Genomic DNA, 15,632 nt, shown 5'->3' with positions numbered 1-15,632 from the left:
AACTGGTTGAGCAGGCTGAAATAAAAAAGGTCCTAGATTCATAGCCCCAATGCAGCAATTCTTATCTCGTTTTTCTCAGCCCTTTGGGCAAAGTCCAAGGTGCTCAGGGACAAGTAAAACTACTGAGGATCCCGTGGACCTCCACATGCCCCAGCTTAGCAGGCAGCCTCTGCTCCAGGGGGGCCCCCAAGTCCCGTGTCCCCACAACGCTGGGCCAGCAAGCCTCAGACCAGCTGTGACTCCAAATAATGACCCATATACCCAAGGCTGAACTCAGAACCTGATTCCTATTCACTCGGGAGAGACTTTTTTTTTATTACTAGCAGCTCTGAGAGCATTTTGGCTGCGTGACAGAGGGCTCACGGACGATTGCCATCCCTCCCACGCACAAGGCAGCCCAGTCCTGGCAGCCTCAGCAGCAAGTTCCCTGGAAAAGCAGCTTGAGGACAGGCTGGGAGCCCTCATCACAAGCCAGCAGTGAAAGGACATCAGCTTAGCAACGTCCTTCTGGGCTTCACACCCCCCAGGGTAGGAAAGTGGGGGATGCTCCAAACTCACAGGATGCTGCTGTTTCTGCAAGACTTGAGCAAACCCCCCTTGGGCAGAGGCTGAGCGTGCCCTGCTCTGTCTGCAGGGCTCTGCTGCCAACACACTTGGCTTCAGAGCTCCATGAGGTTCCAGGAATCATTTCTCAGTCTTTTCCTTGCTTCAGGAGCTGCCTGACACTGAGGTATCAGCATTAGGGGATGGCGTGCAGCCTCCCTTCAGGGCTCTGGGCATGCCCATGGTGAGCCATAGAAAATTAAATAGCTGTTTCCATGCACAACCAAAGTGAAATCCAGGGCTTTGCTGACAGCTTAGAGCCACACACCCACACCCCATCAGCCTGAGAGCCTTCCTGTCAGCCTGGCATGTGTCAGGCCAACCACACCTCAACCAGAGGAGCAGCAAGGCATCAAAAAGCAACAGCAGCAAGCAATAAAACTGCACTCACTGAGCCTGACCAGCACCTGAAATGCCCCAGCCTGCTACCCCAGCATAGGAGACCTCACATTCCAAAGAAGACATCCAAGCCCTTTTGTAGGAAACCTCTCACAGCTTCCTGCTTTGCACAAGGGGATGGGTCCATTGAGGTGTCTGCAGCACTCCTGGAGCCACAGCTGCCTCTGGGGTCAAGGTCAGGGGCAGTCCCTTGTCACTCCTCCTGCCACCCCCACCCATAGCACCCTCAGTTTCACTTACCCGAGAGCGATGGACAGGGTTGTCAAAGTCCGTTCCTTCTGGGGCCAGCAGCAGCCAGCCACCATAAATGGGTTTGGCCTGCAAAGAAACAGCAGAGAAACACATCAGGAGCAGAGGAAAGGAGCTCACCACAGCCCATGAGGGATGGATGCTCAGGGACCAAAGGCAACTGCACAAGTTCAGGCTCTGCACACAGGCAAACTCAGTCATGCCAGCACAGGGAACATGATGCTCAAAGGCAGTCTGTGGTGTTACATACATATATATATATATATATATATATATACATCCACACATACACACACTGTGTGCATATGGGACTGAGGAGGTAAAATCCCAGCCACAAACCCCAAACTCATCTGCTTCTTCACAGCATGGCGCCGAGAGCACCAACCAACCCCCCTGGGTTCTGCCAAGCTGCAGAGCCCAATCCTCACCCACAGCCCTTCCCCTTGCCATCAGCAGCGTGCCTTAGCTACTCCAAAGCAAAAACATACTCCAAAGGAGAGCTCGATGTTTGCCTTTTGTTAATTAAGAGAGGAAAAACTACCCAGTGCTGGCAGCTCTCCAGCTCGCAGCCGCTTCCCGTGCTGTGCACATCCAACTCCCGTTTCCCCGCAGGGCCAGACTGCTCCTCCCCAGCAGCAGCTCCCAGCAGCCCATGGCCAAGCACACAGGCAGAGGGAAAAGTGGAGAGGCATCCCTGCCCATGGCAGGAAAGTTGGAGTAGATGACCTCTAAGATCCCTTCCAATCGAAGGCATTCTACAGGGGGATTCTATGGAAACAGCTCATTCAGCTGGCTGGGAAGAGAAAGGGTAAGAATACCTGGAAAGAAAATGCCTTCCAGCACTGCCAGTTATCAGTGGGAGGGGAAAAAAGAAAATGAACACAACAAATCCATGTTCTTTTCATTGGTGGTTTGGGTGCAGACGTGAAGCACACCCACACCATGGTGAGTGGTGGGGATGGGCACTGGGCACGTCCTCCCTCCCAAAGTCCTAGGGGCACCGCTCCTGCTGTCAAGCTCCAAGCTGTTAGCCAACACCATTCCTGGCAAGGGCTGGGGCCAAATCCTGGTGCAAGAGCAGCAAGGCATTGCCACACCAGTGAGGCAGCTCCACAGAGGTACTGGGACAGGCGAGAAGGGTGGAAACCCAGGGCAGATCCAACTTCAGGAGCCCATGAGTACAGGGACGCTTCTTTCCACCATGAAACATCCTGTGCACACCCAGCCCAGTGACAAGGACAATCACTCCCAGAACCTCTAGTAATTATTTTAGTAATTATTTGGTTAATCTTGTTGCTTTCGTTCTTTTCTTTCCTTCCCCCCCCCCCTTTCTTTTTTCCTGAAAGCTTAAAACTGTTTCCAATTCAGTACCTCCCCTAGATTCACCCTGCCAGTTTCTGTGGTTTTGTAATGTTAAAAAAAAGTTTCCCCTCTGGAAAAATCCCTGCAAACAATAGAAGAAACTGCCTATGCACCAAAAACTGTCAAACGTATGAAGCACTGAGTAAGCAAACTAGAAACAAGCTGGAGGAGCCCTTGTACTGTTTATAAAGTGAAAAAAACCACCAAACAAAATCTCTTGCCACCCCCCCCCAAAACATGACATATCAGCTCTGGCTGTTGCTCTCCCAGCAGCTGGGAAAACATGGCTGAAGAAGACTTTCCTTCCTACCCCCTCTCTTTAAAGGCAATTAAAAGCAAGGAAAACAGGAATGCTGGGAGTAGGACCCAATTCTGGGGAGATGCTTCCCTGCCTCCTGGGATGGAACCCACACATCCCCTTGTTCCAACAACCACCATGAGCTGGCACAGAACGACCCCCCCAGCCCCCCCAACCTATCTTCAGCAAGGAGCCCCTCAATCCCCCCCCCTAGCCCACTCACCTGGGTGCTGGCCCCAGGCTCGCCCATGGCCCCCATGCCACCCCCTGGCCGTGGCACAGCCGCTCAGCGCCGGCCCCGCAGCACCCACGCTGCCAGCACCGGGCAGGGAGATCCCAGCTCTGCCACACCCCTGGCCCGCCCCGTGCCCCCACCCAAAGGCACCCGTGACGCACCCCTGCCCACGCGAGGGGAGGACTTTGGAGCTGAGGGCAACCATGGCTGGTGAAGGCCTTTCCCAAACTTGTCTTGTTTTAGAAAAAATGGCGAGCGCCTGAAGGTGATCCACCAGAGAGAGGATTTGTCTTCCGTGGGCTACTGGGGCAGGAGAAAGGTTCCCAAAGCCCCACAAGAGACTCTCGGGGTGCTTGGGAAGATACTGGGAGTAGCCTCCAGAAGACAGAAAGAAGGAAGAGGATGACAGGGAGGGAAGGATGTGGGGTCTCCACCCTAAGGAGCTCTGGGTGGTGATGCTATGGGTAGCAGAGCCGTCTGCTGAACTCAAGCCTTTCTCCACCCCACGATTTTCACCTCCAGCACAGTCCCTAGGGACAGCCAAGCACTCAACCCAGCAAAGCCCCAAGAGCAAAATCTCTCCCCAACACAAGCCTCAGCCCAGCAGCACAGCCCCATGCCACCCAAAGCACCCCACTGCACCCCAGCAGCACCCAGTGCTGCACCAGAGCCCCGGTGTGACAGGCAGCAGGCACATCAAGTGTCACACTGGGGGTGAGTAACCATGAAACCCAAACAGGAGACATCATCACCAGGGTCAGGAATGAGCAGCCTTAACCCAGTATCACTGTCATAGAGCCCTGCCCTACCTCAGCCCGGCTCACACCTCTCAGCAGACTTTTTTTGCCCTCAAACACTCCATTTTTGGCTCAACTGACTGTATATAAAACACTGAACACCTGAAATACATGCCCTTAACATAGAGCACAGTCATTTCTTCACCAGCATCATAAAAAAGCACCAGTGGGCTATAGATATTTCAGCAGAGGCGTCCAATTCCAGATACTGAAACCAAAATAGCTGAAAGGTATGAATTAGAGCCAGCCAGCGTGGGCAGCCCAGTTCCACCCACCAACAGATGAACATACAGAAGCACTTTTTAAAGCCAAACTGAAACAAGCTACTGCTAAAACCAAGCAATGCCCAGAGAGGTACAAGCCTAAATAAAAGGGATAAGAATTGGTGTACAAAGTGCCTGAAATAAACCCACCACACCTGCATCAGAACAGCCCTGCTGAGGAGAGGTTTAAAATAAAGCTGCTTGATGCTGCTGCAGGAGGCAGGTCCAGGGAAATGTTACTGCACCAGGCTGGAGCTGGAGCCACACGTCACTTCACACCACCTCAGCTTCCTCCAGAGAGCTCAGCAAGAGGAGGAAAATGCAACACCCAGCACCAACAGCTTGGAGAAAAAGCTTCCTTCATCCGAGCAGATCTGTCCAACCTCACGCTAATGGCATTGGAGCAATCATGGGGTCCCCAGGATGCTTTGAGCACACAGAGCCTGTGAACTCCTGCAATGCCCAAAGAGCAGCCCTGGGTGGTTTCTTTGCAGGTAGCAGCCACAAGGGATGCTTGGGTGCTGGGCAGCTTGGCTTTTATTCAAACAATACCCAAGAATGAGCCACAAGACGATGCGGAAAGGAGAGTGGAGAGCAGCTGCTGGCAGTGAGAGGTATCCACATCTGGGGTGGGGTGGGACAACACTGCCAGGGCAGGCAGGAAGAGGAGAGCCGGTTCCTCCGGCACAGCTCACGGTGACGAAGCCAACCACCCACCAGGACCTCAGCTGAGAGGTGCCAAAGCCGCTGCCTCCCCGCCCCAGGAGAGATCTGGGTACACCTTGTCACCCAGAAAAAAGTGGCACGTCCACAGTGCCTTCCAGGGGCACCCCCACATGGGAGGTGCAGCAGGGTCAAGGGTCCACGGCGTCCGGTCCCGTGGAGGCTGATTCAGGCAGAAACACCCCCGGTGTCACCGCTCCGCTTCCTGTCACACCTCTGGGGACACCCAGGTCTCCCATCCCACCTGACTCTGCCCAGCCTCGCTGCCAGTGGATCCATGCTGTGGGTCTTCTGCAGCCCCTCACCTGCCTCTCGGGTCGCTGCCCCCATCCCCTCTGCCTGGATCACATCCAGAGGGAAGACGCTGCCGCACGGCGGGTGGGAGGAAGCGGAGAAGGAAGCGGCCCCAGCTCGGTTTACATGAAGCTGTCAAGCTGCTGAGCTGATGCTGCCCAGGCACAGACAAACCACCCCACCCCAACCAGCTCCACCAGCACCAGAAACACAATTCCCAGCAGCTGGAGAGACTGGGCTGGAAGGATATGCAGAGCCACTCAGCACTTTCCAAAGCAAGGGGTGATAAAGGAATCCCTGCACATCCCCAGGGCTGCGGGGCAGAGAGGGCACAGTCACCCACTTCCAGCCAGCAGGACGGGTCACAGAAGTGTGACAGCCCATGAAGAGTCAGGTCACAGAAGTGACCAGAGGTGGCCTGTGACAACGACCAGCATTCCCATTGGACAGGCTTCCCCTCCTGCAGTGTTTGTCAGCTGTACCTTCACCTCCTCCCTCTTCCATGAGGACCAACCAGCCGAGCAGGAGCTCAGCACACAAGGTTGGAAGGGGAGAGCTCTGTTGACACCCACATCTCCTCAGAAGGCCTGGACTCAACCCCAGGGCAGAGCACCCACATCCTCATTAGGCTCACCCTCAGATGGGCTGGAGGTGACCCCACAGCCAGTCCCCACCCCAACGTGGTGTGAGGGAAGTTCGAATCCATCAGTGGGAGAGCCTCCTGGCTCCCAGCGCGTGGCGGGAGGGATAATCTGTTTAGGCTGCTGGCAGACGTAATCAGCCTGTCTCGGGTGGAGGCAGGGCTTGTTTTGTTCAGGCTTGGCAACTGAGAGGAAAGGGGGGAAAAAAAACTGGACTGATGCAGCAGAGCTTTAGCCTCTGCCTCCTACTTTGAATGCCCAGAGGCCTGAGCACCGAGGAAGCTGTGCCAGGGCTTCCAGCAGCCCCAGGCTGTGGGTGAACCCATGGTACCTCCTGTCCCACCGCCTTACGGTTTTAAACCCAATATTCACCAAAGGGTGACCCTCTCTGACAGCAGCACCTGCTGCTCCCTGACTGCATCTCTGAGTACTCAGTAATAGGGTCACAGCTCTCAGTTGGACCCACAGGAGACCACACTCCCAGAGCAGGGGCAAACACCATCCTCATCCCCTGCGCACCAAGCCCTGAACAGCTCAGGGCTCCCTAGAGGCAGGAACCCATTTCTGGCACAGCTCCAGGGGAAAGTCACCACAAACTATTGTGACTGCAACCTCAAAAGAGGAAATCTGGGTGGTTTCAGCTCCACTCCCCTCCTGGTTTTTGCACACCTTGGAGCCTGAGAGAACATCACTGATGGGTGAGTGGGAGCAGCCATCACCCAGGAGGAACAGGGAAGATGACAGAGTCTTTGGGGAGGGAATGGGATGTAATAACCCTGCTTTCCTGCCCACAGCATGGCTTCTAGGGACAGAGAGAAAGCATCACTTAATATTTTGCATGCTCCCAGTGGGATGCCCCATGGACCACTGGAGACCTGCAACCCTGGCTCATGAGAGGTTCTGCAAACACCACTGTGCAAACTCGTGCTCCAGGGGCAATCCCAAGGGCCGGGGACACAGCCCAGCCACAGCGGTTAAGCCGCTTACATCTCGGTTTCCCTGCCTGTACAGCATTTCCCCTCCACTGTCACTTTGTGATGGGCAGTGGAGCAAAGCCAAACCCCAGAGCAGGAGACTGCTGTGAGCTTCCACAACTGCTTCTGGCATGAAAGCAATCTCCATCCCCCAGCTCTGCATCCAGGCAGCCACTCACTGCTCCTAAGTTTGGTCCAAGCTCAGCTTTCACCACAGCCCAACACCCAAGAAGCAGCTCTCCGAGACAGCCGTGGACACACGGGGACAGATTCTCCATCCACCTCCTACTCTCCTGCAAAAACACATTTGCACAGCACGGGTGCAGGCATGAGCTGGCTGCTTCCACAGCTGCACATCACCAAGGCCAAGCTTCCATCTCAAAGTGCCCGAAGAGGAAAAACCAGACCAGACAGACCAGACACAGAAGTGAGGAGCACTGTGGGGCAGCTGGGGGCAATAGCCCAGCCCTCCCAGCACACCAGCAGCCCTGACCCAGCCACCAGCAAACCCCATCAAAAGGAGCTTCCCAGGTAGTTTGCTGCGTGGGCAGCAGGAGTGACCGACCGACCGGAGGAACAGGAAGGGGAAAGGTTGAATCCAGGCTCTTTCTGCAAATACCTTGGCCTTGGCCCCAGGCCAGCGCTCAGGTCCGTCAGCTGCCATCAGCTTGGGTAGCTGGAGCAAGAGCTGGAAGAGGCCAGCTGCAGTTTGCACGGGCAATTTGTCAAGCAGCAGCAAAATGGAAGTGGGAAAGAACAGGCTTCACAACCCCAGCTCCCTCCCTCGAGCAGCCCCAAAGCCCGGGCAGCCCCACAGCGAGCAGGCGTATCTAACCACCTCCCACATCGGGGCTTCCTCGGTGCCTGGGAGAAGCCACAACATCTCTCCAGAGCTCTGGAGAGGGGATTTATCACTTCCTCGGGTGCCAGAGCAGATAAGGTGAGGCGCCATGCAAAAAAACCCAGCAGCAAATAAGTGTGCAAAGGGGACAGTTCTGCTGGCACCACCGTGCTCCTTCCCGCGAGCCACACAGATGGCTCACTTGGGTCAAGTGCACCCAAAGGGGACTCCAGTGCCCAACCACGTCTCTCTTGAGCACCCGCTGCCCTCACTGCCTGTATGCCACTCTCCTAGGATGGGATGCTGCCCATGGGGGACAGCCACCATGACCCCAAGTCCCTGCCCAGCACAACCACCAGCAGAGGCGGGTTTGACATTTGCAGAGTCAAATCTCCCCCTGTTCAGTCCTAATAATCAGTCAAGCACAGGCAGATTTTTGCAGCATGATACAAGCAGCTGGAAGCAAGGGTTGCTTTCCAGGGAATAGGGGACTTTTCCTTCCCCAAGGAACAAAGGGTGGAGGCAAAAGCATGCCCAGGACATGATCCCTCACCCTGGCACCCTTTGGACAATGTGGAGTGAGAACCAGACCCAGGACCAGGGCACTGAAGCAATGCTCCAGAGCAAAGCCAAGGTTGTGACCCAACCCTGACACCCTCCAGCTGCTCAGCATCCAGAACAGTAGGAAAGTGATAATGTCCAAAGGAGGAGAGATGGAAATAACCATCACCCTACACTGCTGGGTTGTGGAGTCACAGGCCAGGGTGGGAGGAGGCACTGGGAAAAGTCTGCGAGCTCCATTTTCTAACTGGGTGGTCCTCTGGGCATCCATGCCATGGTCTCACAAAAAAGAAAAGAGAGGGGAAAAAAAAAAAAAAAAAAGCACTGGCAGCTGGAAAGACGTCCTGAAATTCCTCTATCTGTGCCAGTCCCCATGCCCCAGGAGAGCACACACATGGAGAAAATTAAAAGCACTCTGCTCTTCTTCCAATTCAGGCCAACTGTACTTTTGAGGTTAATTCCCAGCCTGTTCCTGTCTAGGAGGTCTTCATCTTCCTCATGAACCAATGGTGTTTGTGCAGAGAACAGCTCAGTCCAGACCAGCCAGTGTGGGGAACAGGGACCTGACTGGGACACCCTCACAGCTCTGGGTGGCTTCCTTAGGAAAAGGATCCCACCAGCTGGGAATCTGGACTCTGGGAAGCTGAGCAGACCTCCACACAAGGTTTGCAGGAGGTTAAAGGGGACTGTTTGGTGCCATTCCAGGCACACCCTGCCAGGAAAGAGGGAATTCCCACGAAAAGGGAACTCTTCCTTGCCAGGAAGGGGGCAGCATCAGGGGAGCTGGTGACAGGTAGGTGGAGCAGCCAGGACAGAACCATCAAAACTATGTCTGCCAGGGACCATGGGCCAGGTCCTGCCATCACACAGCACCACAGGGCTCTGAGCACCCACATCAGAGCTCAGGTCCATCAGGGCAGACACACAGCAACAGATTTTCCCAAGGGGGGAGCTGACACAGCGACTGACCCAGTTTGTCCCATGCCAGGTGGACACCCTAGAAGGTCAACCTCAGAGTAGGGGTGAGGGAGTCTAGGACACATCACCTCCAGCCTAAACCCCTGGAGGGGGATGGCCAGGCCTCCAGCAGATGGTGGGACCACACGTAGCTACCTCAAGTCACACCAACCCCCAGCCAGCAACACAGCTACGCACAAAAACAACTCGTGAACGCAGCGCTCCCGGGATTAGGGACTTAGCGTCCGCGCAGCCCTTTGAAGTTGGAAGCGCTAAGTCTGATTATTATTAGAGAACTCCAGCTCATTAATCCTGATGTTTGGGGCTGGATTCCCCCCTTCCCAGCTCCGTTCCTAATCTGGTTCCCGAGTACAACACGAATTCACTACTGCCACTAAATATTTGTGACTCTTTGAACGCACGCACTGTTCTCTGCCCCGAGCGGCTCCTGTGCCCCAGAGCACCCCGGGAAGCAAGAGGGGTGGCTCCTAACACCCACGCAGGTATTTTTATGTAATAAAAATCCAAAAAAGACACGAGTGCGTAAGTGTGAAGTACCTTCACCTTTCCTGCAAGCCAAGTAGAAAGGTCAGATGACTCAAAAGGACTTTTCCAGCCTGACTCTAGGTAATCACCAACACGGTCCCTGTCCGCGGGGTGAGTGGGACACACTGAACACAGCCCCCAGGCCATGGTGTGGGACCTCCCCCCTTACCCAAGCTTAAAGAAAAATAAAAAATCAAAAATTAAAAAAGCAAAAAAAATTATTCAGAGCTGTTAAATGAACCGTTATTCCTGGGTGTGCTTCGGAACGATCACACCCCCACATCCTGCCAGCACGGAGCCTCCTCCTCCTCCAACACGGGGTACGGATCCAGAGGACGGGGGGGTGGGCAGGGTGCTGGGGAAGCACTGGGCCGGGGGTCTGCGTGTTGGGGTGGGAGGGTGAGGGCCTGCACCACGCTACCAGAGCCACCATCTTATCTGGGAAGCGGGATTACTTCACCCCAGCTGCACGGAGAAACCCAGCAGGATTGTGCCGTTTTCCCAACCGGAGCCCCCACGCAGGGCCTTGGATCAGGCTGCGGAGCTGACCCTGTCCTCACAGGGGCCGGGTGGGATGGCAGCCCCCTCCCAGGCCACCCACTACCCCAACGGGAAAGAAATGAACAAGGGGCTGCCCAAAACACGGCTCTGGGTCCCCAGGGAGGGTGGCAGGCCCCCCACGGTGGGGGCAGGCGGGTGCTACAGGGGGGAGCATGCAATGCTTTGAACCCCCCCCCCAAACAAATATAAAACTGCCTTGGAGCCAGGATGCAACAAAACCCTGGGAAGGGCTGTGGGAAGGGTCCGGCTGGGAGTGGGGGGTTCTTCTCAAGCCCCCTCTGGGATGGCTCCTTTGTCTGGGCATGGCCACGACGCTCCCCGCCAGCCGCCCCTTCCCGCACACACACCACGGCTTTTTTTCCGGTTACATTTTTTCCATATTAGCCCTCAGATTTCACGATGCAACCCCCCCCCCCTTTTCCCTACCCACCCCCACTCCCCTCCAGCCCCCCCTCACCCCAGAGTGAGCACAGCAACATGTCTGATCTCATTGCCATAATAGGATCGGGAGCAGGGATGTCAGCCCCGGCCCTGAAAGGTGTGGGAGGAAGGAGGGCAGCCCCGCTACCCCACACCCCAACACCACAGATGGGGTCCCCCATGCCCCAAACACCCCCCTCCACCACCACCACTGTGGGTGCTGGGTCTGCGTTAGGCCTGGGAGGAGGAGGAGGAGGACGGGGAAGAAGGCCAAGCCCTGGCTGCCCCTCTGCCTGACCACACCAGGCCCTCACCAGGAAGGGACGAGGGTCCTCATCCCCCCAGGAAAACAGAGGAATTATAGGGTGGGGGTCATGCTCAGGGGATGGTTTGTTTGGAGTTTTTCCCTAGAGTTTAGGGATCTCTCCATGGAGCCCCCAGGTTTACCCACCCCAAGAGGAGCTGAGATCACCCCAAGCACAGGTGACGGTCACCAAACGGCCTCAGGGAAGGGGTGAAGCCCCGGGTGATCCCAGGGGAGGGGGCACTGGGATGGGCCATGGCCCAAGGGACTACTGGGCATTGTGGGGATGTTGGGTGCTCTGTGGAACAGTTGGGTGTCTGTGGGGTCAGAGATCCCACTCCACTCATGGGGTAAACAGTCACCACATGGGACCCCTGGACACCATTTGGGACCACAGAGCACCCGTGGGGCTCCAAACACCACATGGGATTCATGGATACCTGTGGGTCTGTGTGCTATCCGTGGGGTCAACAAGTACCCCATGGAACACCACATTACCCATAGGGTCAGCAGGTAGCTCATGGGACACCTGGACATCTTACAAGACCAGAAGCACCTCTGGGGCTCCTGAACACCCCACAGGATTCGTGATACCTATGGAGTCAACAGACACCTCACTGAACCTCACAACACCCATGGGATCAGCGAGCTTTGGATGGGATCCTATGGCACCAAAGAGAGCCTATGGGGCTCCTGAACACCCCACGAGATACCTGTTGGTCCCTGTGCTATCCATGGGGCCAGCTGGCACCCCCTGAGACCCTACACCACCCCTGACATCCCACACTGCTCATGGCAGCAGCAGGCACCCGGGGGGCCCTACGAAGTCTTCATGACCTCTGGAGATCCCACGGGAACCCATCCTAACCATGGGGCCAGCAGGCACCCACGGGACCCTGTGCTATCCGTGGGACCCCAGGACATCCCTGGGACCCTACACTATCCATAGGAACCTGTCCTATCCATAAGGGCACATGGGAAGCTTAGGTTCCAAGGGGACCCCGGGTTACCCACAGGGCCAGCAGGCACCTCCGGGCGTGGGGGGCGGGCAGGGGGTGGAACCCCGGGGGTGGATTTTTGGGGTGAAAACAACGAGGGTGGGGGGGAGAAGGGGCAGAAGTTCCCACCTGGTTGAGGTCCTCGTCGTTGAGCAGGTGGGACTCGCGAGGCTTGAAGCAGTTCTGGCACTTGCTCTTGTTGAAGATATTGGCCTGGAACTTCCTGCAGGGATTGTCCTTGGCGGCCATGGCGCGTCCCGCGCCCGCTCAGCGCCCGCTCAGCGCCCCGCGGAGCGCCCGCCCGCCGCCGCCGCGCCCATCGCCGCCCCGCGGGCCGCGGCCTCCGCCCGCCGCCTGCCGAGAGTCACAAAAAAAAAAAGCCCACAAAAAAACCCCAAACCAAAAGCAAAAAAGCAAAAGCCACCAAAACCCAACCTACGATAAATGGATAAAACTAAAAGCGGCGGGGACGGGAGGAAACTGCAAGGCGGCCGCCTCCGCTGCGGCTCAGCGGGCGCGCATGGCCGGGCGGCGCGGAAAGCAAAGGCAGCGGTTCCCCCGCCCTGCGGGGCTGGGCTGGGCGGTGCCCGGCGGTGCGGGGCGGTGCGGGCCGGGTGCGGAGCTGGGTGCTCGGCACTGCGACCGCCGCTGCCGACTGCGCTGCCCGCAAAGTTTCCAGCGCCGCGGAGCCAGGCGGAAAAGGGGGCGGGGTCTCAGCGCAGACGGACATTTCTGTTAGCCAATGGGAGCGGGCATCCGCCGCGGACAAAAGGCCTCGCTGGCCAATGGGAGGCAAGGAGAGGGGAGGGCGCAGCGGGGCCCAGGCCCCCTCGGGTGTGGGGGAGGGGCGGTGCGCTGACAGCTGGGGGCGGGGCCCCAATGGGTTCGGCTCGGCTCGGCTCGGCTCGGCTCGGCTCGGCTCGGCTCGGCTCGGCTCGGCTCGGCTCGGCTCGGCTCGGCACGGCACGGCACGGCTCGGCTCGGCTCGGCTCGGCACGGCTCGGCCCGGCTCGGCCCGGCTCGGCACGGCCCGGCCCGGCTCAGCTCGGCTCGGCTCTACTCCACTTGGCTTGGCCCGGCCCGGCTCGGCACGGCTCTGCTCTGTTCAGCTTGGCCCGGTTCTGCTCGGCTGCGCTGCTCACAGCCGCCCCCTCTGCAGTAACCGCTCACCGCACAGCCCCACGCACAGCCCAGGCCCTTTCTGCCCGCACAGCAATGGGGACACACGGGGCACTTGTGGGGTTTGCCCCCCCCGCACGGGCAGAGCGGTGTCCTGGGCTGCTGCCCCCCGAACCGGGACCCCTCGGGTAGCACAGCCCTGGGTGACAAAGCCCCATGAACCCTGACCCTGTCCCCAACCTCGGGCACAGCCCCAGCCCTGGTCCGGGTTGGCAAATGGGGGGGCAAGACCCAAATTCGGAGAGGAGCGACACAGCCTTGTGCCCCTCTGCAGCTGGGGACCCACTGGGACAAAGGGACCCGGGGCCAGCAGGGAACTCCTCTGTTTGCCCAGTGCATTTTTATCCAGTGGAAAACCCGCAGCACGGGCAGGTAAATACACCCGGCCGGGTGATAAGGACCCGGGGCCCGTGGGGTGACAGAGGGACCAACCCGTGGGGACACACCAGCTCTGGTTTTGCCTTCCCTGCCCTAACTCTGCACATCAGTCAGCCAAGGGCCAGCATGGACCTCAGAGCATCGCTGGGGCAGGAGTGAACTACAAAATGTCCCAGCCTGGCATGTCCTGCCGTGCTAGGACACCGCGGTGTCCCCTGCCAGTGTGGGATGGGGCCCTGCTGTTAGGAACAGCCACATGGAGCATCCTGGGTTCATTGGGACCAGGAAAAACCCGTCGGGGAAGAGGGACGGTCCCCTTGCACCCAGCACTGCCCCACTGTTTGATGTGGGGCCCGTCCTTGGCGGCCTCACCATGCTGGCTCCACGCTGTCATCCTGGAGTAAATAAAGACCAGCACAATTGCCTGCTTGTTTATTAATTTTTTTTGCATCATCAAAGGCTGCTTTAATCATCTCTCTCCCTCCTGCCACCACCACTCACAACAGGCACGGTGCTGTTGTGCCACAGATTGGGACGGGGCAGCAGAGCTCTGGGACTGACCCCACTCCTGCACCAGAGGCACCAGTGGCAGCCCCACACCCTTGCCCGGCCCCACACCCACTGCCCGGGTCACCCAAGCCCACGGGATGTCCTTGGAAGGACACGCAGGCTGAGGGGTGACCACCAGTCCCGTCCAGATCTCTGGTTTTCATGGATTTTCTTGCCTTCCCCTTAATGCTGCAAAGCACCACAGCCCTTCCCCAGGGAGGAAGACTTTTCCCCTCCTTTGGGATTTACAGACCCTGATGCCCTCGCCATGGGTCCAGGGTTCACCTGGCACAGAACTCCAGAGCTCCTGCTCTTTGGAGAAGGGCAGATGATTTTCCTGACCAGCTCTTCTACCCTGACCCCCCTTTTCTTCCTCCCTTCCCAATGCTGTTGGATTATTCCCTGCTGTCACATCCCTTGCCTATGACCTGCCATGCCCTGCACCCCATGGGTCCCAGAGATGCCCAGCATTTTTTTTTTTTCCAACAAAAAGCAACTTCTGGACACCTCTAGGTTCTCTCCTCATAGTTCCCAGCCACCTTCCCGGGGCTCCTTCTGGCACAGTCCTCATGGCCAACATCCTGCACACAGCATCCCCCATGCTCCAGGAGGTGCGGGGTGACACGGCCTCCAAAAGAGCTTTGGGTGGGGGGCTGGGGGAGAGGGCAACGGGGGTGACTGTGCATAAACCCCCCAAACTGATGTAGACAGGCACAGGGCAGGGACCCCACAGCTGAGGGGAGTGCAGGGGCTGCTCTTTCCCCATCCCCACAGGGTCCTCCCAGAAATCAGGGAGCCAGGGCCGGCGTCTCCCACGCCACGGGCTGCACCTCTTCCGAGATGTGGCCGAGCTGCACCGTGGCTCGGGGCCACGACCTGGCACCACGCACGGCCCCACTGGAGCCGGCAGCGCCTCGCGGGAAGCGGCTGGTGCCGGAGTTGGCTCCATCCAGCCTCTCCAAAAATCCAGCTGAACGGGACTGGGCTCCCCACAAACCTGTCGGGCTGCATTCAGCTGCGCCGGAGCCGGCGTCCACGCGCCACCAGCCACCCGGGTGCTGCCTTCAACGGGTGCAGCTGGTGGGGTGGCCCAAAAATCACTGCTGAGGACTCTCCCCACGTGCCCCAGGCCCTGGTGTGGCCGTGGCATGGAGGTCCTCCCTGTGTGTCCACACCTCACATCACCCCAGGATGCCCGGTTGGGGCAGCCATGTGTAACAGGTCTCTTCAGCCCAGAGCCAGCCCAGAGCAGTTTTTCTCAAATGAGAGCAGTTAAAGTAATGGGAAAATGGAAAGTATTTGTCAGGGAGCTGCACTGGCAGAGGGGGAAGGTGCTGTGGTGAGTCAGTGATCCAAACCAAAGCCCCAGTGCCAGGTAAACAAGCTGCAAACCAGGAGGTGTTAGTCACTGGTTCTGGCTCCACCAGCCCCAGCCTGGGAAGACAGGACAGTAACACCCACTCCCCACTGTGTGTGGAGGTCCCTCCGAGGCCATCCACA

The 15,632-nt window shown here is 57.8% G+C and overlaps 1 protein-coding gene across 8 annotated transcripts in view; it reads right to left on the bottom strand.

Moving 5' to 3' along the window:
• MPRIP (myosin phosphatase Rho interacting protein) overlaps window positions 1-12,319 on the bottom strand; it is a 75,589-nt gene extending 63,270 nt beyond the window's left edge. For all 8 annotated transcript variants that reach the window (XM_030459965.1, XM_030459963.1, XM_030459962.1 and 5 more), the window contains exons 1-2: window positions 12,156-12,319; window positions 1,243-1,320 (exon numbers count right to left, since the gene is read on the bottom strand). In XM_030459965.1, coding sequence (XP_030315825.1) covers window positions 1,243-1,320; window positions 12,156-12,275 — 198 coding nt within the window. In that variant the 5' untranslated portion in view covers window positions 12,276-12,319. The remainder of the gene's footprint in view (window positions 1-1,242; window positions 1,321-12,155) is intronic.
• Between the last annotated feature and the right edge of the window lie 3,313 nt (window positions 12,320-15,632).

This window comes from Calypte anna, chromosome 14 (assembly GCF_003957555.1).
Source record: "Calypte anna isolate BGI_N300 chromosome 14, bCalAnn1_v1.p, whole genome shotgun sequence".
Lineage (NCBI taxonomy): Eukaryota > Metazoa > Chordata > Aves > Apodiformes > Trochilidae > Calypte > Calypte anna.
Note: the sequence above shows the minus strand (reverse complement) of the source record. Positions and strands in the feature narration are given on the sequence as shown.